Source organism: Haliotis rubra, unplaced genomic scaffold, assembly GCF_003918875.1.
Source record: "Haliotis rubra isolate DU_JTF1 unplaced genomic scaffold, ASM391887v1 Scf394, whole genome shotgun sequence".
Taxonomy (NCBI): domain Eukaryota; kingdom Metazoa; phylum Mollusca; class Gastropoda; order Lepetellida; family Haliotidae; genus Haliotis; species Haliotis rubra.
The window spans coordinates 909,718-936,360 of record NW_025767073.1 but is presented as its reverse complement, the minus strand read 5'-3'; the positions used below and the strand labels follow the sequence as shown (position 1 = coordinate 936,360).

The 26,643-nt window shown below is 39.3% G+C and overlaps 1 protein-coding gene across 1 annotated transcript in view; it reads left to right on the top strand.

Annotated features, from left to right (window-relative positions):
- Positions 1 to 26,643, top strand: part of LOC124286864 (hemicentin-1-like) — a 134,825-nt gene that overhangs the window by 14,165 nt on the left and 94,017 nt on the right. Inside the window, 10 exon segments of the mRNA XM_046723308.1 lie at positions 119 to 348; positions 20,800 to 20,922; positions 21,576 to 21,747; positions 22,910 to 23,077; positions 23,080 to 23,163; positions 23,854 to 24,038; positions 24,183 to 24,347; positions 24,384 to 24,442; positions 25,287 to 25,408; positions 26,128 to 26,311. Coding sequence (XP_046579264.1) covers positions 119 to 348; positions 20,800 to 20,922; positions 21,576 to 21,747; positions 22,910 to 23,077; positions 23,080 to 23,163; positions 23,854 to 24,038; positions 24,183 to 24,347; positions 24,384 to 24,442; positions 25,287 to 25,408; positions 26,128 to 26,311 — 1,492 coding nt within the window.

Below are 26,643 nucleotides of genomic sequence, written 5' to 3'. Positions count from 1 at the left end.
AAATCAGTAAGTATTAGTTATAACTAAATAAGTGTCCATCTTGGCATTCAGTGCCAACTTTCCATACACAGAACCATTTTCAAAATTTATTCTTTAAATTATCTCCTCATATTTTCAGATATTGGTCCTTATCTGGTGACCTCTGACCCTAAAGAATTCCAGCGTGAGTTGCGATCATTGTACGTGCAGGGAGGTGGTGACTGTCCGGAGATGAGCATCGGCGCCATCCAGCTGGCCCTGGAAAAGTCTCTGCCCAACTCCTTCATCTACGTCTTCACCGACGCCCGCTCCAAGGATTACTACCTCACCGACCAAGTGCTGGAGATCATTCAGCAGAAACAAAGTCAGGTAGGCTTTGGCTCCATAGTCATTAAGGACAGGTGTGCATTGTGCAGGGATTAAGGCGTGTTGTTCAAAAACAGGAATATAATTTTTCACCGATTCTGTTAAGGTGTATAGTTAAAAAACAGGTGAATATGGTCTTCACTGTCAGTATAAGGGTGTTCTGTTCAGAAACAAGCGAACATGGTCTTCACCGACAGTATTAAGGTGTATAGTTAAAAAACAGGTGAATATGGTCTTCACCGACTGTGTTAATGTTTATTGTACAGAAACAAGCTAACATGGTCTTCACCAACAGTATTAAGGTGTATAGTTAAAAAACAGGTGAAAATGGTCTTCACCGACTGTATTAAGGTGTATAGTTAAAAAACAGGTGAACATGGTCTTCACTGTCAGTATTAATGTGTTTTGTTCAGAAACCTGTGAATGTGGTCTTCACCAACAGTAAAAAGGTGTTTTGTTTTGAGAAGCAGATTGCCAGTAGAGAATGTTGTGGTCAGCCAAGGCAAGATACACCATTGCATCGGTGTCATATGACTGCCTACAGCAAACAATTGAGCTAGGGTATGCTCAGACAAGGTGGTCAATATAAATGGATTCAAGGTCAAGGGGAAAGTTGACTTTGAGATAGGACAAGTATTAAGACTACAATGTTTTGTTAAAATTCCCAAGTTTATGTAGTGTAATCATATCAGTCCTTCTTTTTAACTATTTTACAAAATGTTTCACCATTAAGACATCTGTATGCAAAGAAGCCAAAAATATAGTGGAAAATTGATTTGAGTGCAACAAACTCTATTCTTTGAGTAATGACTATGACATGGAGGTTGAACAGATCCCAAGTGGAGGTGAGTTCATGGTTGGAGGTTATATGCTCCTACAAGGATGATGAATGCCTAACAGTGCGAACACCCATGTCACCGTTGAATACTTTGCCATTAAATTCTCATCAACCTCTTGGAACAGCAACAGCGGTAATACGCCCTGAAGGAGCTATACTTAAAGTGTGGCTCTCGCATGCATTCATCGTTAACAGCTCCCTTTCCGCCAGTACACATCTTGCTATGTTAATTTTTGCAACCTAATTTTTGTTCATGGCTTCATTGTGACACCTGCTGAACATTGTGCATTAAGGCTGGTCTTGGGCAAATGCAAGTGTCAACAACACTCAAGAAACATTAAATAAAGCTATGGTGATATTGTTTCATGCCTTTTCAATGCTCATGCTCACTCCCACTCACTCACTCACTCACTCACTCACTCACTCACTCACTCACTCACTCACTCACTCACTCACTCACTCACTCACTCACTCACTCACTCACTCACTCACTCACTGAGACCTAGAACGTGTTCACATGAAAATTACAAGAAAAGACATTTGAAACAAAGCTGCAAAAACTTCGCATCTCTGCCTAAAGGACCTCCCATGATAATGAAATCACAAGCACCAAGTCAAGGATTTATGGTGTATGTGTATGTACGCAGTGAGTGACGTGGAGGAATGGCATGTATGTTGTCAGTGTTGTTCTAGATGTAGAACATGAGATTGTTTGTACTCTGACAGTAACAGAACACAGAAACATGGGAGAATGTTTCAGTCCCTCCATTCAGAGCTGTATCATGGTGACTGGAGGCAAGTACAGGATGGGGGTGCTTCTCATTTACCAGTGTTAGAAACCACCTGTGATATCAAGTCTTTTCAGATGTTTCTTTTAACAGGGTATTAAACTCCCCAAAATTTCAGCCAGACCACAGGGCAGGTTAGATGTAGAACTTGCCAGCCCTGACCAAAACTTACTTGCCCTCAAATAATTTAGGTTTGACAAGCGACGTAGTTTATCATCCAATTGGAATTCATCATTTATTTTTACGTGTGAAATGATAATGATTTATTGTCCTGAAATATGATGAATATTTTCATATACATGTCTAAACTTTAACCTGACCGTCAGGCAGGTGAATTTGAGAATCTGGCAGTCTGTGTTGAAAAGACTGACTGACTGAGTTTGGTTTTACGCCGCTTTTAGCAATATTCCAGCAACATCACGGCGGGGGACACATGAAATGGGCTTCACACATTGTGCCCATGTGGGGATTCGAACCCGGGTCTATGGCGTGACGAGCCAACGCTTTAACCACTAGGCTACCCCACCGCCCCGTGTTGAAAAGAACCCGTCCCGGGTGGTCTGGCAGGCAGGTATTTCGAATGCTGCTTTTAATCATAATAACTCAAGTTTGGTTTGTACGGTAAACCATATCAGATAATATGCACTGAACAATCCTTGGATGTCAAAGAAAACTAAGTACACATGTCTCTAACACACATAATAGGATTCATACAGCTAATGAAGACCTTTAAATCTTATTGTTAAACAAAAATCAGTGTTGTCAAAGTTTATCAAATTGATAAAGCAGTTGAATATCTGCTGACACAAGACACAATGAAAAGTTAAGTCATATTAAGACTGGCCCATATTAGCTTTGATCTGTTCATATATTTTAAGATTTTATTATTTTTATTTACCAAAATTTATGTAATAAGGCTGATAATTTCTTGTGTGCTTGTCTGTTTGTCCTCAGTTCCATCTTCAGGGCAGTACATGTTATAGTTCAGCTTCTTTAAAAGATGACTTTCAGTTTCATAAGTCTTGTATCCACTTCTAAATATATAAAGTGTTTTATATTTTTTTAATTTATATATTGAATATAGGCAGCCAATATCAGATCACCTGCTCAAAGGTGCTTTGTTTTCCCCTCGATCATTGGAGGTCAGTCTCAAAGGGCACAATGCATTATCAATCTCAACTCCCTGGGGATCATACAACTCTTTTAGGCACTGAGTTAATGTGGCTTTCCCATCCTTACGAGGTTTATTCACAGCTGGGTGGATTGGGACACATTGTCACAGTTTTTTTTTTGTCAAAGTTTACTGCACGCGTACAACCAGCGGAGGTGTTTGCACAACAATTCATGTGGCCACCATGGTCATATACCAAAGGAATCGTATGGTACTTTTAAGTGCACAGGGTTGTGAGACTGTACACTAGGGTTGTGACAACACCTGAGAGTCTGATGCAAAGTTGACTCAAGGTTTTTATACTTCACAGGTTGGTTACATCCCATTATAGTTCTGATCACTTTCAGTTTCATAATCTCGCCCACCACTACTTAATATTATATATGTTGACACAAAAAGAAATTGGTATGTCATATGATATCACTATACTATACCGGGCTGTTCTACCAGCAAGTGGTCCCCACTTGTAAGAATTAGCAAAAAGTGAAAACAAAATAATGATCGTGTTCTAAACAGCTCTTTTTATTTGGGTGTCCAAAATTATGAGACGAATTATCAGAGTTGGTCTGTCAATTTCATGTGACTGCAAAATTTGGTTTTGTTGCATTTATTAGATTGTTTGTTAGTGAGTAATTCATTGGTCTCAAGTGAAATCAAATGCACTGTACATGAAAAATGACTAGGTGAACAATGTACCATTGAGTTAAGGAAACTACGACCATAAAGACAGACACTTAAAGACACTTTAAGCAGCCTCTTCATTTGTGCTAAAAATGCACCGTTTCAGGTCCACTTTTGAAAAAAACGCCCCAAACCCCTTAAAATAGCTTTGTACTTGCACAAGTGTCCAAGAGGAACCTGTTCTTTTGTACACCAATGGGAACACTAGCCCACGATGATGTTCACTGACTCAACAACTAATTTCAAATTTGAAAACAAGAAATTCTTCTCTATTTTATCAGTTATAATAAGTTTACGGTAAAATTGCGACCAGTGTGTAGTGAGGCTGATTGGGACAGTGGACAGTGTGTCGGCTCATTGTGCCCAACAGGCATCAGTTGTCAACACACTGGGCAAGAAGTTTGATTTCTCTTTGCAGACTTGACACATTAATTGTTTGGACTATTTGTAATACCCAACATTACCCAGCATTACCCAGCATTACCCAACTTACCCACCATTACCCACCATTACCCACCATTACCCACCATTACCCAACATTACCCAGCATTACCCAACATTACCCAACATTACCCAGCATTACCCAGCATTACCCAGCATTACCCAACATTACCCAACATTACCCAGCACTACCCAGCACTACCCAACATTACCCAACATTACCCAGCATTACCCAGCATTACCCAACAAACCTGTTGCTGACTTGTTATCATTTCAAGAGATTCCAGTCAAGCACAGATGCAAATTTAAAGTAAACATTTTTTTTCCATTTTAAGATAAGCCCTGCCTTATCTAAAGTAAATCATTTGAAAAAGCCAAGCATTGACAAATCTATTTTTCTCACAATGAAATAAATGGCTGTTCCGCTATGTGTAATTAACAGGTTGGCGTTTGTGAGTAGAACGCAACTACAAGGACATGAGAACTCAAACTGCCTGTCTCTCAGTGTCAGACAACCATGATCTGGCAGAACAGCTTCCGTGGCTTGTTGGCGTTCCATCTGCTGCTTGTAATTAGTTGTGTAAATAGTAGTATGGGAACTCACGACAGAAAAAGTTTTGTTTGTGACTAACAATATCGTTTGTAGCTGGTGGTTCCATTTTCACGACAGGAGGTATTTGATTTAGGAGTTGACTTTGCTGGAGAGCTCAAGAAATGTTGTCTGTTTTTAAAGAGGGGTAATTATCTCCCTTTGTTTGTGTTTACAGCTTCAGGTTGGGTGCATGTTCTTTCTTCATACTCTTAAACTGTTACTGTGATCTGTTGTTTATTTTCCTAGCTAGTCTTTTTTCGGAATCGAGAAACTGCTGTTCAAGTTTTTATTGAATGCTCAAAATGCATTTCAGTTGCAGCTTAGAGATTGCTTGCTGCTTGAATGCTCTGAAAATGCATTTCAGTTGCAGCTTAGAGATGCTATACCACAATCTCATGATTGTGATTTGAATCAAAGAGGCCTTGATCTGAGGTTTGAGTGATTCTTCGCTGACTGAGTTTTGGTTTTGACTTTTAGCAATATTCCACAATCCACAAACTCATGATTGTGGATTTGAATCTAAGATGCTCTGATTATGATGCTTGGTTTGAGTGATCCATAACAATGGTTGTTGCTTCAACCAAGGTAGAGAGTGAAGATCCAGATTAGAATTGATCTTCTGTAACCCATGCTTGTAAGAGGCAACAAACGGTAACGGGTGGTCAGGCTTGCTGACACATGTCATCATATCCCAACTGCATAGATAGATGCCTATGCTTTTGATAATTTGATTGTCTGGTCCAGACATGATTATTTACAGACTGCCACCATATAGCTGCATAAAACTAAACTCACTCACTCACTCCACCAAAGTAGAAAACAAGAGTGGATGTGCTGCATCACTTTGGGCATCCATTCAAGCTCCATCTGATACAGTGATATAATGAACATATGTTTCAATGCAGCATTAACTCTCACTCATTTATACTACATATAACTCAAGAAATACTCTTGTTTTGCTGTTTATACTGATCAAAAGAAGTGAAGGAATGATGTATGTATTTGCTGGAAATGTTTACAGTATCCTGCTATACCAGACATGGTTGTAATGAGGCCATTAGATGTAGATATTGTACTCAGGGACTTGTTGTATAAAGGTAATGCACTTTTACTTTCACAGTCAAGCGGTCCCCTACTTTTCTTCTAACAGTATTTTAAAAACGAAGCCTTTTCTGTATCCAAGATAAGCAAACAAGTTGCCAATGTGAAAGACAATGTGCTTTGATCGAACTCAGATCCAATACATTTACCCAGATTTGTAGCATATTTTCAATGTGCCATACCTGTTAACCATAAAATTTCTAGCATACCTTTTTACCATAAAATTTCAATAAGATATTGCAGTGGTGCATTCAGGACTTAAAGATTTAAAAAACTTATTGCTTTATTTATTCAAATCATCAAACCAGAAAATGGTCACTCTTGATTATTTTCTAACACAGATTCAGAAAAGGTACAGTAACAAGTAAAGTATTCTGATCTTTGCAGGGCGGTGGGGTAGCCTAGTGGTTAAAGCGTTCGTCACGCTCAGTATATATGTTACGGGGAATATGTATAATCAGGGAATATGCATAATCCCTGAAAATTTCAGGTAATATGTGTAATGTCTGATTCACTCAGGAAATGTACATAATACCTAAAATTTTCAGGAATTATACATATTCCCTGGTTTTAGTAGAGTTTTTTTAGACATATTCCCTGAAACTGTTTGAAAGTTTAAATGCTTTACTTATCATTGTAGCACCTCCAGTTTTGGATGGAATTATTGAAATAAAATATGAACAAGAAACTTTTTGGGAAGAAAAGATTTATTTCTCATACATGTAGTATAACATAAAATGAAACAGAAACATTTTCAAAGCAAACAAGATCTCCAGGTATTTCATTTATTTTTACATGTAACAGAAGAATGACACCTTGAATTGCACAAAACTTGAGCCTTAAAACATGTACAGCGGTTTGTTTGGCATTTTTTTGACCCAGTACAGTTACAACGGACAAATCCTTGACCACCACAGTTAGACTCAAACTGAACAGCTTGTCGAAGTGAAATGTTTTTGTCCTTGGCGACGTCATCAACACCGCAAAGGGCAGTAGGACAAACATCAAACTGATTGCGGGAATACTTTCCATGAAGGACACCCCCTTAACGGCAATGGTATACAAGTCACTTTCACTACAGTCCAGCACAACTCCAATAAGGTTTCTGGGATCTGATCGGCCCCTGTCAACCTGGGGCACTTGAACAGTTACATTGTCACCAATGTTTACTGATGTCACCACACGCCTGCTACGTTTGACCATTCTCTCAGCCTGCTGCATCTGTGATTCATTGGCTTGCTTTCTCTAAAGATGGATATCTTCCTGTCGAGTCTCAGTTGTAGATTCAGATGGCGATTCACTTGATGCTGGTGTGGCAAAGTCAGTTTCGGGTGGAGGGTCTGTAGAAGTGTCGGACTCTTCACTTGATGTGGGATTAGATACTGCAGCAAGAAGATCATCTTCACTTTGAAGCTTCTGGATTATCTCATGGGGAAGGCTTGGTGAAGTTAGTCCTGTCTTTGCATCTTCACCAAGGAGTGCTCCAAAGGGAGAACATTTAATTCCACTGTGGAAACTAGAGTTTCTCTGAAACTGCACAAACTTAAGTCGGACTGTCCAATCAGTTGTATTGTTGTCACCTATACCATGCTACCAACATGTCCTTGACGTCACAATTGGCTCTCAACAGAGCCCCCCTTAATTATAACAATGAGGAAATATTTCTTTGAGTGGCATTTTAAGAAGTTGGACATGTCTGTCAGTATGTTCAGATTCAATTGCCGTGAAAATTCATCCTATCAGCTGAAATATCATTCAGGTGATATGGTTTGACTAGAATGAAATTTAAGGGGGGATATGGGCGGAAGTCTTTCCAAACTCTGATCCGTTGTCACTCTGGAGAACGCAAGGAGCTCCAAACAAAAGGAAAATATCCAATAACTGGTAAGCAACCTCAGCAGCACGCTTGGACGTAAGGGCACGAAGAACACAGAACTTAGTTAGGTGATCTTGATAAACCATGATGAACTTGAACTGTCCTTGGCTCATTGACTGCATGTCTATGAGATCAACTTGGCATCTGGAATTGAAGTTCTTGCTGACAATAGGCTTAACAACAGTGCCTTTCGTAGTTGGTCTCTTTCTCTTGCGTTGGCACTCCGCACACATGTTCTTGAAAAGGGCGAGAGCATCTTGGGTCACATTAGCATATTTCTTGGACACTTCTTTCACCATCTTGTCTCTCCCACCATGACCAGTCGCTAAATGATCTCGCTTGATAACATCAAATGTCTCTTCTATGCTGACAAAGTAGACTGGAGCTTCATCAGGTTGTTGGTGTCTTCGTATCAACTTTTATACATCCCCACACTGTATAATTTCATACTTGTTCAGGATGTAATACTGATGAGGGGTCTTCTTGGAAGTGTTAGTAGCATCAATAATTTCACTCAGTATTTTACCGTACTCTTCTTTAGGGATCAGGACTCTCTTGTTCTCTTCATAGGTCTTGTACAGGGACTGTCTAAAGTTCTCTTCAAGCTCCATTTTGCAAATGTGACTAACATTGCAGAAAAACCTCTTTTATATCCTGGTTGATATTATTGTGATCAAATGTTGTTACAAGCTTGTACTACTTCACCCGATTAATGGAATGAGATTACCACTTAAATCTTTAAAACTACAAGCGCTACTCTTGTTGGAATTATTGTGATCACATACTCATCGAAAGTGAGTGGGAAATCCTGCACTACTTCATCCGAGATGTTGTTACTAAAATCATTAAGTTGTTTTATCTTAACAAGCTAAAAGTTATATTTTTACATCAAAGGTATCACACACAAAAATAAAACATCTAAAGTTTCAAACAGTTTCAGGGAATATGTCTAAAAAACCTCTCCTAAAACCAGGGAATATGTATAATTCCTGAATATTTTGGTATTATGTATATTCCCTGAGTGAATCAGACATTACACATATTACCTGAAATTTTATATGCATATTCCCTGATTATACATATTCCCTGTAACATATATAAGTTAACTTTATTTATAAGACTGTATGTCAGTCAACATCACGTTATGCATGATGGAATCACTCCTATTAAGTTACACATGTTATAGCCATATTTCCTCCCCATAACGGACCGCCTCTGTGGTGTAGTGGGTAGAGGGGAAGGTCGATCCCGACTATACCAAAAGACGTGGTACTCTGGTAGGGTATGATTCATGAGTCAGTATAATGTATCTGAGTAGGGTATTCATGCTTCACTTCGGCATGGTATCTCAGTGGGCTAGCACTATAAAACCAGCTTCAGTCTGGGCTAGTACAAGCAGCCGCATACACACACACACATGCACGCACGTCGTCATATGAGCCAAATATTCTCAAGCACGATGTTAAACTCAATTTCACCTCACCTCACCTCCTCCCAATAACAGTCACAGCACTAGATAACACACTGTTCTGGTCATTATACACTGTTATTCCCTCCTCAAAACTCACTCACTGTTATTGCTGTAGAGCTCTGTATACGATCACATCATGTTCTGGTCAGGATGTAATACTTGAAGCTTTACACTGTGGAAGCAGTTCGGTAGCAGTTGAAAGTGAATTATAGCTTTGTTGCTAACTTCTGAGAAACATAATGCCTCTTCACATAAACATTTGAAGAGACGATATTTGCAATGTCTGTGTTTAAAAATATGATCGGTTTTTTTAATGCTAGAATATATTTCAGCCAGTGGTTTCTTAACTTATATTTCTTAACAAGCGTAAATTCATTTATTAAATATCATTATTAAATAAATATCAACTGAAGTGTTATAAAATATATTTCCAAGTTAGTATAGTTCGTGTGAGAGACTATAAGAACATGGGTATTGAGTATTATACACTGGAATTGTAGGGATTTAAAGAGCCCCTTTAAGAGTTAGTTCTCACTGATGTCAACATACATTGTTCTGTGCAAATTGATTTAGCTGTTACAGTGCATCATTGTTCAAATTCACTACTTCAAGCCAGGATTGATGTGAATGATAGCTTTGTTTTTTTGTTGTTATTTTTCTGGGTTTTTTTTTTTGTGTTTGGGTTTTTTTTTTCCTAACTTCTGAGAAACATAATGCCTGCTCACATAAACATTTGAGGAGGCAATATTTGCAATGCCTCTTTAAAAACAGACTTGAATGGTTCTAGAATATATTTCAGCAAGTGGTTTCTTATAGGCTGGTATTCACAATAGTAAATTGATTTGTTAAATATTATCATTAAATGAATACCAACAATGAATGCTTGTAAAATATATTTCAAAGTTAGGGCATAGTTAGTGTGAGAGATAGGAATTCACTGATGTCAATATACACTTTTCTGTGGAAACTGCATTATTGTTCAAATTCTCTTCTTGAAGCCAGGATTGAATTTGACATCTTTTGCATCTAAGATTAGATCAGCTTGTCAGGCTCAGTAACTTGGTTGACTGTGTGTTATCATGAACCTCTTTCATTGGTTGTTGCTCATAATGTCAACCACTGGTTATCTTGTACAGATGCAGTTATTGACAATATACAACTGGAATATTGCCAACTGGTATTTTCATACACTCACCAATGTTCCGAAGGCTTCCTGATTAGATAAGATGAAAAACAGGAGATGAACAGTTTTCGTTTTCAAAATTACAGGCATTAGTGAGTATTAAATATTTTGGGTTTTTTTCTGTTTTTAAAAAATAGTTGAAAATGTATTTTGAATAATATCTCAATACATGCATTACCTTCCGTATATTAAACTACACTGAATGAACCTGATGGAATTATGTTCCACATTTGCGAATTTTGTGTTGACAGATTCATAAACCAAATGAATAAAACATGGCTTAATGTCAGGTTCGTAAAAGTTCAGAATCTATCCAATATTCAACATATGTAGCTTAATAATGTTTCCAGAAATAATTTAATTACTAAAGGCAGTCGAAATAATTGGTACAAGCTGAGTATGCATTTCATTACTACATCGGTTATTGCCACCATCCCAGTTGCCACTTGGGTGATATGGCTGCATAACTAGCATATCATGCAGTGATTACCAGTGATCCCCTGGGTTAGACCAGGAACTACGGGCATGGGTTATAAAGCTTATATCCACCTGCTGTGTTGGTAAATGTAGTACATACCTAGTCTGAATGTTGCTTGGTACTGGAATGTATACACTGTACAACAGTTAGCAACACATACATGAAATATTCCCTGTCTGTTTGATCACCACCTTCTATCTGATATATTGTTAGCTGGAGAGCAGCCTTTTCACCATGAAACTTTTGTACTGTGCTACTTTCAAAAGTATAAAGGGATTTGCTTTGAACTCATTATTTGTTAATTTGGATATGTTGGTTACCCTGACACTTTTAAAAAGAACAGTATTTCCTGAATATCACTTTATTTCATGGTTTTCACTGCATGTTTGTTATGTGCCTTCCTGAATAAAATGTTTTTCAGAATTCTGAGACCTTATTTTTAGAAAAAGTTTGTTTAAAAACCCATTGAATTAATTGATTACGTCAATACATATTTTGATATGTGATGGTAGATTTCAACAGTAGTTACTCATCCTTGGTGCAGTGATAACTGATTGATGGTTGATGTTTCCCATAATCAAAAACACATGTGGTGAATTGTACATACCATTTCCAACTTAAAGTTTTCACATTTCAAAGATCAACACCAAAATTGTTGAAATCGTATGTGACACTTTGTTTAGAGATACATTTATTCTTTGGCAACAAGTGAAATATAACACATTGAACCTGATAAGCTCTTTCGGGAAAATCCATTCATCGAGAAATATGTTCCTGAAACTACAGTCAAATCCCGATGAGTCGAATCGCTGGGGACCAAGTAATAAATTCGACTTATCCATGTATTCGAGACATAGGTATGTCTATGAGGGTAGAAAAAAAGATGATCCAGTCCTAATTCCTCCGCCTAAGCATTTGTTTATCTAATGATTTCCATATCACTAATAGGGGCACCTTATCAGTTCCAGTCTGATTAGCACAGACAGTGATTTCCGTAAAATCACTAATCTGCCTTTTGAACTCACCCGTCAATGGCGGAAAGGTGTGAGCTGCGCTGGTTTGTTAATTGGATCAGTTTGCTACACCAATCAACTTCTCATTGACTGACTTCGGCTGATGTATACAAGATTGCTGTTGTTTGAATCTCATGGGACCAAATTTCCTTTTCGAGTCAACGTGTGTATTTATGAGACGAATTCGTGTAACCGGAAATCAAATCATGACAACTATAACAGGGAATGGTCGGGACCGACAGGTACTTCGAGTTATGCATAATATTCGAGACACCGGCATTCGACTCATCGGGATTTGACTGTATCAGTATTCCATATAAACTGATGGATTGAATGTTGTGTTGTAGTGTCTTTGAAACTGTATGATTGTAATCACTGAAGTAACTATCCATTCTTTTCTTTTTTATTTTGTCTGCTGATAGTGCAGTAAATATTCACAGAATGTTTGCTCATGTAACAACACCTGTGAAGATTCGGGTTAGAATTGGTACACAGTGAGTCGTGCCTGTCGTAAGAGGCAACTAACAGGATCGGGTGGTCAGGCCTGCTGACTTGGTTGACACATAACGTATCCCAGTCACGTAGATCAATGCTCATGCTGTTGATCACTGGGTTTTCTGGTCCAGACTCGATTATTTAGAGACAGCTGCCATAGAGCTGGAATATTGCTGAGTGCGGCGTAAAACTAAACTCACTCACTCACTCACTCATATTGACGACAGTGGCGCTAAACAACAAACCAAACCAAATCATGAAACAAATTCTCAGCATGTTTTGATGCAGTGGAACACGGTTGTCCTTCAAAGTGCGAGCATCGCTGCTTTAAACCTGTATCATGACCATGGTTTGACTTTATCAGTATGATTTTTCTTTTTAACTGATCATCGCGAAAAATCTAGGCACAGGGGAGGATGTAAAACAACTCATAATCATTCATAAAGAAATTGGTCATGTGATCATTTTTAGATTGTATCCAACTGCAAATATCTGAACAGTTAACTCCAAATGCAATCTTGAAGAAAAGAAGTTTTCTGATTTCACTTCCAATATAAGTTTTAATTCAATTCAAAACCCGGTTCACAATTTTGAAGCCTATTTCTGGTTCCCCAGCCATTGTAATATTGATTAATAACTCTCATTTGATGTAAGATTAATAAATTTGTTGTAAATTTAAATTTGTTGGATATATTTAGTTTTGAAATACAAGCAGTATTTAAATATTTACAAATTCTGTTGCTATGGAAATTTGTTAGATGGTATTTGTTGCATTAATTCACACAGAACAAACAAAACATTTCCGAAACATTTAACATGCAGTCAGGGAGGAAACTGACTAATTATGTCTGAATGTAGGAAGCAGTTGCATATGTCGTAAGGAATATCTCACCATGACATGCAGCCTCTGACAACAGCTGCTGCTGATTGGCTAAACTCTCATCTACTTTCCCTCAGTGGTAGACTAACAACTAGTCTCTGAAATGAACATATTTTACTGAAAAAAGTTCATAGTATAAAAAAAATATAATATAATAAAAAGGAGCCCTGACTCTTTCTAGACTTGCCACTCTAGAAAATGTGGCATGTCTAGATTTCCGCAGCTTCAGGCTGAAAATGAAGAAAGTCTCAGGGCTTCTTTTCATTATATTTTATTATCCCCTGCAACGCGTTTTGCGGGGGGTATTAAAATGGACTCCGTCCGTCCGTCCGTCCATCCGTGCACATTTGTCTTTTCCGGAGCAGAACTCTAAAACCGTTCAATATTTCTTCACCAAACTTGGCACATAGATTGGTCTGGTGGTGTACTGGTGCCTTTTGGTAGTTTTGGATTTCTGAATAAAACATTTTTGGCGTTTCCATGGCAACAAGTTCGACTTAGCCTGAAATTAGTGGTAGTACACTTTTCCGGAGCAGAACTCTAAAACTGTTCACTATTTCTTCACCAAACTTGGCACATAGATAGATCTGGTGGTGTACTGGTGCCTTTTGGTAGTTTTGGATTTCTGAATAAAACATTTTTGGCGTTTCCATGGCAACAAGTTCGACTTAGAATGAAATTAGTGGTAGTACACTTTTCCGGAGCAGAACTCTAAAACTGTTCACTATTTCTTTACCAAACTTGGCACATAGATTGGTCTGGTGGTGTACTGGTGCCTTTTGGTAGTTTTGGAATTCTGAATAAATTATTTTTGGCATTTCCATGGCAACAAGTTTTGACTTAGCCTGAAATTGGGGGTAGTACACTTTTCCGGAGCTGAACTCTAAAACCATTCACTATTTCTTTACCAAACTTGGCACATAGATTGGTCTGGTGGTGTACTGGTACCTTTTGGTAGTTTTGGAATTCTGAATAAAATATTTTTGGCATTTCCATGGCAACAAGTTTTGACTTAGCCTGAAATTGGTGGTAGTGCTCTTTTCTGGAGCTGAACTCTAAAACCGTTCACTATTTCTTCACCAAACTTGGCACATACATAGATCTGGTGGTGTACTGGTGCCTTTTGTTAGTTTTGGATTTCTGAATAAAATATTTTTGGCATTGACTGAAATTGGTGATAGTGGTCCTTTCTGGAGCAGAACTTTAAAAACCTTTCAATACTCTCCTTCCACTTTTCTATATACACACCTAAATATTTGACATAATCATAACTCGTAGACATAATCATGAAGAGTATTTTGCCATTGCGGGGGATATTGATGACTTTGTCTTCTTGGGTTTTTTTACTATGATTTTGTTTCTGTAAAATACGTTCATTTCAGAGACTAGTTGTTAGTCTACTGTGAAAATACGAGTTATAATTTATCTTCAGCAACCCCTGTTGGTTGTTAAAGACATATAGGGCAGTGGGGTAGGCTAGTGGTTAAGTGTTTGCTCGTCACACCAAGACCCTGGTTCGATGTGTGAAGCCCATTTCTGATGTCCCCCACCATGATATTGCTGGAGTATTGCTAAAAGCGGCGTATAACTAAACTCACTCACTGTAAGAGGCCATGAACAGGCAGTCTGTGACTTGGTTGATGCATGTCATCATCAGTCAATCAATGCTCACAATATCAACCACTGCATTGTCTGGTCCAAGGCCTTGCGGAACAAGATTATGTTCGGTCCGTGTCAGTTTGGTATATGAGATATGATCAAATGTAGAAAATTGACAACAAGAGCCAAACCTGACAATAATTAGTAACAAGGAAAAAATAATAGCCATAATCTTTGTTATTTTGAATGAAACTGTCATTTTATGACTAGACAGAAGGAGTGAGTGAGTTTGGTTTTACGTCGCTTTTAGCAACATTTCAGCAATATGAAGGCGGGGGACACCAGAAATGGGCTTCACACATTGTACCCATGTGGAAATACCACTAGGCTACCTCACTGCCCCCTAGACAGAAGGAGTGAGTGAGTTTGGTTTTACGCCGCTTTTAGCAACATTTCAGCAATATCAAGGTGGGGGACACCAGAAATGGGCTTCACACATTGTACCCATGTGGAAATACCACTAGGCTACCTCACCGCCCCCTAGACAGAAGGAACGGTATGATAACCAAAAATACCAAATTTTGCAGTACGGTACACCAAACCGAAGGCAAAATACTGTGGTTCTACTAATACTGTGGTATACCATTTTAGCCCTAATAAATATATTGTATTTTTTAGACAATTAGTAGTTCCATTCTTAATTGTGTCTTCCTAATGTCTTTCACTTGACTTGTCTGCAATGCATTATTGTGTGTTTAAGTACAACTCAATTCTGATTAGAAAACTACATCAAAAGCATTGAATACAACGTACCATGGGAAATTCTGATCCTCATTGAGATTTCACTGCAGGGAACCACTGTCAAGTCAAATTAATTCCATGGGCAATGGGAATTTTGTGGCAAGTTTGAGATTGGAGAGATGTTGATGTTTCTTCCAGTACAAACCTTTGATGGCAAGTAGGTCAAGGGTATTAATCATAATAGAATGGAGATATTGTACCCTGCATCACAGAGGATGCCATTCGGGAACACTTGTCACCTGAACACACCATTCTATCTGCCCCAATTTCTGTACACATGTTGAACAGGTTTTCTGCTGTCAGTGTAGAAACTGGAGAGAAATTGGGGAACCGTGTTAATCTTCTAGACTCCACCTGAGAAATCTGAGACAGTACTTACTGGCCGACTTGTTTAGACTGGTCACACTGTGGGTACAGCTTATCTTAACAGTCCACCGAAAGTTTATTTCAAATACTGTGTAACAATATAGTGATGCTAATGGCAACAAACTTATGATAGGATCTTGTACAACATATAAAGTTGTTTATATGAGTTTTAGTGAGTTATTGAGACAGTACAAACTTACAATTTTACAACCATATTCCTTTTGCTGTTGAATGTCTAGACTATAGGTGTTAGAGAAGCACGTGCACAAGTACCGACAAAGTTATTGATTTATTAACCTGTGCTGTGCCGTCTCCATCCTTTCTCGAACACCTGGCTGTCCCTTTCTCTGCACTCCTCCCTCATAACAAATAGTGAACTGTGTCAATATTTTAATGATAGTTTGTTAAACAACTTTTTATTTTTAGGACATAAATTTTGCAAAAAAACTCACAGAGTTGGTCTGACGTTTTGATTATGATCAGTGTTTCATTGAGTATTTTCTGTTTATTAGTTTTCGAGTTAGATTGCAATTCATCGGTCCGCTTTTGAGCCAAACGGACTATAACGCTTAGTTTCTGAATATATATAATTTTGATAGTAACAAACAAACCCATTTACATTGAAAAGGAGCCCCAGGGAGACCAGAGATTCAGAACCTGAGGAAATCTAGACTATTCATTTAGGGCAAAACCATTGCAGAGAGGGCTAGGCAGTAGGTAATATGATATGGTTCAGGGACTGTAAGACATACTATTGAATGTCCTGTTCAGCACAAACTGTAGCATCAGGTAAAAAATCAGGTCAAAAACATAAAACAAGGTGTCTGATCAATAACATAAAACAGTTGCCAGTTCCATTGATTCAGAAGATCAACTCCTTAGATCAGTGTTTGAGATAACAGAGTCCAAGCCAACCCGTTTTAGGGAACAATTTGTATGTCAGTTTTTGTTTCTTTTTCATTTGAATGAAGGCATTAACAAACTGATTTATTTTCATGATGTATGTGGTAGTCAAAGTCATCTATGCCTTTGTAATTTTTTGTTGAAGACAGGCTGGTGGGGTTGCTTAATGGTTAAAGCGTCTACTCATCTGTGACGTACAAGATTCAGGTTCAAATCCCTACATGGGTACAATGTGTAAAGCCTTTTCTGGTGTCCCCTGCCTTGATATTTCTGGAATATTCTTAAGATTGGCGTAAAACCATGCTCGCTCACTCACTCACTCACTCACTCACTCACTCTCTCACTCACTCACTCACTCACCTCACTCACTCACGTTTTCCTTGTGTATCAGGGTATGAATGGTTCCCTTGTGGATTGGGAATGAACTACTCCTGCCTCCCCTGCCTTCTTGATCCACATACAGTTTCCCACATGGGACATGGATAGCTGTAGTTTAAGTCTCCACATGATGTAGTGATTTGCAGTTTCTCTTTATTTCCGTTTCTCTTTTCTTTTCTTTTCTTTTCAGTTTAATTAAGGCACCACAACCAAATGGTTTCATGATGTCTTCATCCTCACCCTGGTTTTACAAACAACATGATTCATTTAGTCCTCTCACATACACGAGTACGTTAGTTATGCCATGTTTAAGTAAACTGACTAAACTACCTTGGCTATTCCAGACCGCATCCGTGGTGTAGTGGTTAGAGCGTCCGCCCGGAGAGGGGAAGGTCGCGGGTTCGATCCACGACCGCGTCATACCAAAAGACGTTAAAATATGGTACTTGTTGGTCCCTTCCTGGCGCTCGGCATTAATGGGTACAACAAGGACTGGTCGGCTCGGAGTCAGTATAATGTGTCTGAGTGGGGTATTCATGCTTCACTGCGGCATGGTATCTCAGTGGGCTAGCACTATAAAACCAGCTTAAGTCTGGGCTAGTACAAGCAGCCGCACATACACATACACACGCATGCACGTCGTCATATGAGCGAAATATTCTCAAGCACAACGTTAAACCCAATTTTCACCTCACCTCACCTCACCTCACCTCACCTCACCTCACCTCACCTCACACCTCACCTCACATCTATTCCAACACATGTTTACTACCTTGGCTATTCCAACACATGTTTAGCCTTGCACAATTTGGGAGTGTTGGCTAGTGGTTTTAAGTGTTGCCAAAAGACCAGGGTTCCGATTCCCCACATGGGTACAATGTGTGAAGCCCATTTCTTGTGTCCCCCGCCGTGATATTGCGGGAATATTGCTAAAAGCGGCATAAAACCATACTCACTCTTGTACAATACTATTGATATATTAGCACTTAAATTCTGAGTTTTATCCAAATAGCTTTTCACCTGATACAGTTATGGCTTTCCCCCAACATCAAGGTAAAATTCTTTGATGTTTTAAGCAGTGTTGTACCTGGATTTTCTACCAACCCCAGAGACTAAATTAAAAAATTAATCCAACTAGAATGATTTGGCAAGCCTAGATTGCCTAACCAATTCAGCAGTATTGTTGGCTCCATTATTTTGGGATATATTTTTAGAGGCAATAACTATTTCTGAGACTAAATGGTAGTCTATTTTAAACCCAGCTCACATTCACTTGCTGCCACAACAAATGAGTCAAATACTGTTCAAAAAGCCCAACTCAAATATAAACAAGAGCTACCTCCCACACAGAATATCACCAGGGACCTCCATGCCTGTAGATCTCAGTATACCTGCCAGTCATCTTGGAGCTTGTACTTTCTGCAGTGTAAGGACACTATCTGTCTGCTGCTGTCATTATTAGTTGCCTTGTGTCAAGGGTAATGTCCTCCTTTAACCTCATGTTGTTAATGCTTCATGGCAGTTGTACCTGTGTCCATAGCTCACCTATCACAAATCCTCATCTTCCTTAAATGGGTTTTATCATGTCCTATACTGCCTGCCCCAGTTTGTTCAGGGTCTACCTGTTTTTCTTGACATCAATATTTGAAGATTCATGGAAGTTTTAAGAATACAAATGACAATCAATAGTTTGACATGATTGACACACAACCATAGTTAAAGGCTTTGCCTTGTGTGGTGTTGTACAGTATTGACAGTGTCCTTGCTGTCGGTTCATTTGTATCACACACTTTTAGACCAATGAAGAATGATACAGTACCCCCTCAGTGAGTCATATCACATATATTCAAATTATATTCTTGTGGTATAATCACTGATGCCACAACATATGAAAAAAGCCCATCTGAGGATATAAACAAGAGCTACCTCCCACACAGAATAACACCAGGGATCTCCATGCCTGTAGATCAGTCATCTTGGAGCTTGTATTTTCTGCAGTGTAAGGATACTATCTGTCTGCTGCTGTCATTATTAGTTGCCTTGTCTCAAGGGTAATGTCCTCCTTTAACCTCATGTTGTTAATGCTTCATGGCAGTTGTACCTGTGTTCGTAGCTCACCTATCCCCTATCCTCATCTTCTTTAAACAGGTTTTAACATGACCTGCACTGCCTTCCCAAGTTTCTCAGGGTGTACCTATATTTCTTGAAATCAATATCTGAAGTTTTTATGGAGGTTTTAAGAATCGGTACAAATAACACTCAGTAGTTTGACATAATTGGCACATACATTAATTCATAAAATATTTTCCACCTCTCCTCAATTTTGTTGAAGTATTTTGTTTCCCATAGTTCAAGGATGTGCCCAGTGTGGTGTTGGATTGTACAGTATTGATAGTGTCCTTGGCTGTCGGTTCATGTCTATCACACACTTTTAGACCAATAAAGTATTATCAGTACCCCTCTTAATGAGTCATATCATATATTCAAATTATATCCTAGGTATATAGTCAATGATGCCCCAATTTCTTTAGATATACTACTAGATGTTTAGTAGGGACATTGTGTATCTTTCCTTGAAATACAAAAAGGATCTAATGATTCTTGCCTATAAAGTTGAGTTGTATAATATTGATTCCACCTGGTATATTACTGAATTCACTATTAACTGGTGACCTGAATTCTATGTTCATGCATTGACTCAAGTTCCTGATGTCAATGACTAACGGGATCGGGTGGTCAGGCTGGCTGGCTTGGTTGACACATGTCATCGCTTCCCATTTGCGCAGATCGATGCTCATGCTGTTGATCACTGGATTGTTTGGTCCAGACTCGATTATTTACAGACCGCCGCCATATAGCTGGAATATTGCTGAGTGCAGCATAAAACTAAACTCACTCACTCCCTCACTCCTTCACTCCTTCACTATTAAATGGTGACGTGAATTCTATGTTCATACATTGACTCCAGTTCCTGATGGGCCCTATTACACACTGTAGTGATCCCAGGATCTTGCAGAGTGCCAATGATCAAATATAATGTCTTTCTATGAAGCTTCTTGAGCAGAAGAGGTCCCTGGTCCCTATGGTTGTCTTCCTGTGGAGATTCTGGGGCAGAATGGATCCTCAAAACCTGTGAACCTGTGCTTTTCTTCCTGTGGTGATTTCCTGGCAGAATAGGTCCCCAGAACCTGAGCTTGTCTTCCTGTGTAGAATTTTAGGTGGATTAGGTTCCCATCATTCCATGATCTCCATAAGAGCAGACAAATGTGTCACCTGGAGGACTGTTTGTCACCTGGCTGATTGTGTGGAAGGTAATATTTGCCTTCAACTAATACATAGTTTTAGAGTGCTGTGATACATCTGTTTGTTGCTAACCATATTTACTGACGCTTGTTTCAGGTGGTGTTTGTACTGACTGGTGACTGTGGCAACAACACACACAAGGGGTTCAAAGCCTATGAGGAAATTGCCTCCACTAGTTCTGGACAAGTCTTCCTACTCAAGAAGTCCCAAGTCAACCAGGTACACGTGGGGCTCTATCAGCCTTTGTTGATATAAGACCAACCAATGTATTTGATCACCAGTACCAAGAATCAGAAGGACTTAAGGGGTGAGCCTGAGACTGCTGAACGGTGTCTCACACCAGAATAGCAGTTCTTAGCCTTGAAATGAAGCAAAAGAAATATACAATTTTTGTTTTGTTTTTTTCTAAATTAGTTAGGGCAGAAGGGATAATCTGGTGGTTAAGGCATTTGCTCATCATGCTAAAGTTAAGGGATTGATTCCCCACATGGGCACAATGTGTGAGTCCCATTTCTGGTGTCCCTGCCATGATATTGCTGATATATTGCTAAAAGTGGCATAAAACCCAACTCACTCACTCACTCACTCACTCTAAATCAGTTTGTTTACTATCGCCTGACTGAAGTGAAGTTTCAGTAAAGGTTTGGCATTAAGATTTTTTTGTATGTTTCATTTTCTCTTCAACAAGTAATCTCTTTGAACTATGAATTGCTGATTATCTGTCACTTGTGAATAAAACCTTAAGTCATTGTCTAAATGCTCAGTGCTGGTAACATTCCTTCTCTCAGAACAGTCACATCATCTAATTCCTTGGTGGCTGTTGGTTATTTAGATTGACCGTTGTTCAAAGTGATCATGTTTGGTTGGTGTAGGTGCTGAACTTTGTGCGAGTGGCGGTACAGGCTCGGAAGGTCAACCTGATGTCGGTTGACCAGGACACGGCTCGGACACAGACTTTCCCCATCCCCATCGACTCACAGCTTCAGGAGATCACTGTATCGGTCAGCGGGGAGACACCGAGAATAGTACTCAGAGACCCAGACGGTATGTTGACCTCGATACTATTAAACCCAGATAGTAAGTGGAGACCTCGAGATCGTCTAAGATCCAGATGGTAAGCAGTAACATCCAGGACTTGCTCTTGAGTCAATGATGGTCTTCAAAGAACTTGGTGATAGAAGGATAGACCCTGTATAATTTTACAAGGTGTAACAAATCTTTTACTTTCTGTAGTGAAAATAGCTTTCAAAAGCATGTGCACTTCAGCTAAATGAATATTGCACCCTCAGCCCTAATTCTTCTCAGAAGAGCATGCACTTGCACTGTCCTCATCTAAACACTTGCACTTGGACTCATCTCAACACTGTCCTGTAGGGCTGCGCAATATAACCGGTTTACCGGTATTTACCGGTTCAGACATGAAAACGATACGTATTGCGATATGCTGATCGAAAACCTGTATTTTGACTTGCATTCGGAAAACTTCGTAACACTCGGAAATCTTGAGATATTTCCTTTTTCATTTGTGCCAAATATTATTCACATTTTTATTTTTAATCATGAATAAAAGTTATTAAAGCTTAATCAAGCATAGTGATTTTGCTGTGTATTTGCTCTATAAATCAAGCATTTCCTCGACTATAAGTGTTTTTTTTGTGTAAAAATTCTTCACGCAATATATTGCAATACATATCGCAGTACATGCTTTCGCATCGCAATATATAGCAATATGAAACTTCTCTGCAATACCCACCCTTACTGTCCAGTGACCCCTGGTATGATTAAACCTCATTTGTCAAGACCCTGTTGATGAAAACACCAGACCTGTGAAGATCCGGTTAAGAATTGATCTTCAGTAACCCATGCTTGTCGTAAGACTTGCGCAGATCGATGCTCATGCTGTTGATCACTGGACTGTCTGGTCCAGACTCGATTATTTACAGACCGCAGCAATATAGCTGGAATATTGCTGAGAGCGGCGTAAAACTAAAATCACTCACTCACTCACTGAAAACACCAACAAATTTACACCAACATTCCATCATGGTTCGTTAAGAATTTGCATTCACACCCATACCTATGAGGTAAACTAGATGTAGGTGTGAATGATTAAAGCGGTTATGATTCTCTGACTTGTGTGCTCATAGACTTCTGTCACAGCTGCAATACCTTTCTAACCAGCATCAATCCCAACTCACTCTTCCAGGCAACCAGGTCCCGATAGGCGACTCCCTGTTCGAGTATGACGGCTCCCAGAACTACATCAAGGAATTGTTGAACATCAAGAACGTGTTGATCCATAACGTGAAAGACCCCACTCCTGGAATTTGGGAACTGGAGGTGGCCAGCGGCAGCCCACACACCATCAGAGTCACCGCCTCAGCACCGTCGACTTCGCTGCAGGCTTTGCCAAGAAACCAGGCACCGACTTCTCTCAGACCAGTCTCAGACCTGTTGACGGTAAATATGTTAAAATTTATGATAGGCCAGACCAAACAAACTGATTATTTCAGTGCTTAATTATGAGTTAAATGCCTCATGCCTTGTAAAACTGCCTAATGTTTGCAACCCAGTGTGGATTCTGTGTTAGAAGAGGTCCCTCACAACGTTGCCTGATCACAAGAGGTGACAAATCAGTCATACTGGTTGATTGTGTCTTGTTTTACCCCAAGATGTGGGTTTTGTCCAGACATGACTATGTACAGACTGCCATTATATTGCTGTGTGTGGCTTACCAACCCACCTAGACATTTTGAACAAAATTATGATACAGACTTCTCGTTATTTAAGTCTGATAGTTCAGCTAATTAGTTCTGTTTACTCTATTAAGACATCTTAGTTTTTGGCCTTGTTTAAATATGGTGCTTGAGAATTTTAGCAGTTATTATTTTTCCTTAGCCACAATTTTTCTTGGGTGCCACAATTTCCTGTATAGAGTTACATACCTTAGTTGTGCCAGGATATTCAGCTTCATGTTTTTGGCTGTTGCTTTCAGTTTGTCCAACACATACCATTACATGTCATGATTTTGTTACTATTTTTTCCTCACACAATATGGCTGAAATAGTGTCTATGCAAAATTTTACCTCACTCACTGTAACTACTGTTACAAGCTACATGAACCAAATCTCACTAATCCTTATTCTCCAGGTATTCCAACCCATGTGGTGATCAATGCAACTGACCTTGACCCTCCTGCAACACTGACTCGACTGGAGCTGGTTGACCTGAAGGGAGAGGCACTAATTGAGTTCCCCGTGTCCCGAGATCCAACCAACCCTGCCCTCTACAATGTCACATCCTTCATTCCACCCAACGAATTCTTCTACCTCAAGGTTGTTCAGTAATGCCTTTGTTGGTGGCTTTCTTGTGCCTAATTGTTTTCTTCTCTTTCCATTTATTTTTATTTATTTATTTTCAATCATCGTCATTCTTTTTGTGGTTGTTGCTGTCGTTGTTGTTGAACTCTTCATTCACAGGTTGATGGTATAGACCACCAGGGTTATGTACTACGGAGAACCACACCCACAGCCATCAGCCCACGTGTTCCAACAGCACCAACAGTGTCCATGCCAGATCTTACGCTCACCTGGTTTCTTCCGACCAGACAGCGATGTACGTTGATATGCACGGTGCAGAGTCTGGTGCCCTACAATCAACCGGGTTGATGGTTTCTGAAGCCCTACACCGTCCGATGGTTTCGAAGGGGGGTACAAATGGGATATGACATGAGCTTCTAGTGAGTTGGACTCATCGGGAAGAGTAGAATTCGGTTTTCTCTCATTCTCCTGAACTGTATTAGAAACTTCTTTGGGGCGGTGAGGTAGCCTAGTGGTTAAAGCGTTGGCTCGTCACGCCGAAGATCCGGGTTCGATTCCCCACATGGGCACAATGTGTTAAGCCCATTTCTGGTGTCCCCCGCCGTGATATTGCTGGAATATTGCTAAAAGCGGCGTAAAACTAAACTCAGTCAGTAGAAACTTCTTTTGTTGTGTTCAACAAGAACAGAAAAACATCTCACCTGAACACCCCTTGTATCCTGTAGGTGCACTGGAATTACATGACCACAAGTCACTCTCCATGTTCAATCAACAGGATGGTTTTGGAAATTGTTGTTTGTGCTGTAATCCAAGCCATCCTATTTAAATCATCCACCTTATTCTAAGTTTTAGTCTTGAATATGAATTATCTAAATTAAATTTATCATAAGCTGTATATATTTAATTTGATGGCTTCATTATCTAAATGTGTTTAGGCGTAGTTTGTTCTCTAATGGTTTTCATATCAACCTGCTTATACTGTCCTTTGCAGACAGATTTTAAATATGACCCTTTTCAATCACGATATGGCTGAAATATTGCTAAAATGACTATAAAATTGAACTCGCTCACACATCACCCTGCTCGATGTCAGTGTACCATGTGAGAGAGTCATTGCTAATGAGCCAATACTACCAGTACCATACAAGACGTGAAAGGTTGTCTTGATATAGCCTGACTGTTGCCTCACTGAAAATGCTAAACTATTGACTTATGAAGGAATGATTCAAGTTCATTGACTGGGGAAAACCCACTTTATTTCAGTGACTCGGCCAATGCAACACTAGAGGTTCCCCGAGCAGGGTCCAGCTCAGAGGGAGACTATGTCTGCAATGCCACCAATATTGCTGGCAGTGCCACCACAAAGACGTATCTTGACATCAGCGGTATGTTTCAGTCTCAATAATATGGTGACCCGTGAAGGTCCGGGGTAGAACTATCTTCAGTAACCCATGCTTGTCATAAGAGGCGACTATCGGGATCGAGTGGTCTGGCCCGCTGACCCCAATTGCATAGATCGGTGTTCATGCTGTTGATCACTGGTTTGTCTGGTCCAGAATCAATTATTTATAGACCGCCGCCATATAGCTGGAATATTGTTGAGTGCAGAGTAAAACTAAACTCACTCACTCATTCATTAATGTGGTACCTGAATGATTTATGATGGATTTACAATCCCACTGAAAAACAGAAATTCAAAAATATTCGCGAGCATTCGTTTCTCGTTTTACAGCTTTCTAAGGTTTCATTGTTAGGTAATAGCGTTATAGTGGTGAAGAATATGTTTCAAGAGAAACAGTTGGTACATTTTATGGAAGTGCCATCTGGAACAAATTTATCTGGCAAAGGTTTTAGTAGATACTTCATGAGTGTTGGCAGAAATGTTTTAGTTTCAATTTCAGGAGAGTGATTAGCTACTCCATTGTGATGAACTAATATCAAATTGTGACAGACAACTTTCCTGATTGTATTTCATTAATGTGTTTCTTGTGCCTTAGATGATTTTACCTATGTCTGTATCAAAACTGTGGTTTGGGGGTATTCAAAAAGTGTTGTGTGTCAGTATTTTGTATTTGATTATATTTATCGGAATTGAATGTTTCAGATCCACCTCCAGTGATCTCCAAGACATGGAACATCTCTGTCCTCCTGGGTGACAGTGCTATACTCACTTGTAATGCCTTCAGTACAGTGGAGTTCAACATGACATGGTATAAACCTGGGCGATACGGACCCGTAGCTCTGGATCCTAGAGTCAGTGTTCTGTCAAATGGGTCTCTGTTTATAAGGTGAGCTTCAGTACTTTTCACCTTTCTGTCAACCAGACTTTGTTAATGTTATAAAGGCCTTTAGATGAAGTTTTAATTGATGTCAACCTGCTGACATTATAAGAATTCCTGGTGAAAACATGTGCCAAACAGCTCATTTCTTGTCTGTGAGTAAGTATGGCTTTAATACAATTGTCAGGGAAATCAGTAATGGGCTTCACAATGTGGAGAACTGAACCTGGACTTCCACTTGACAAGCAAACGCCTGAACCGCTGCCCTTGTCTCTGCATGGGTTTTTGGTCATTAACCATTGCTTAAACAAACAACAGTCTCAACAAAATCTGTTGAAAAC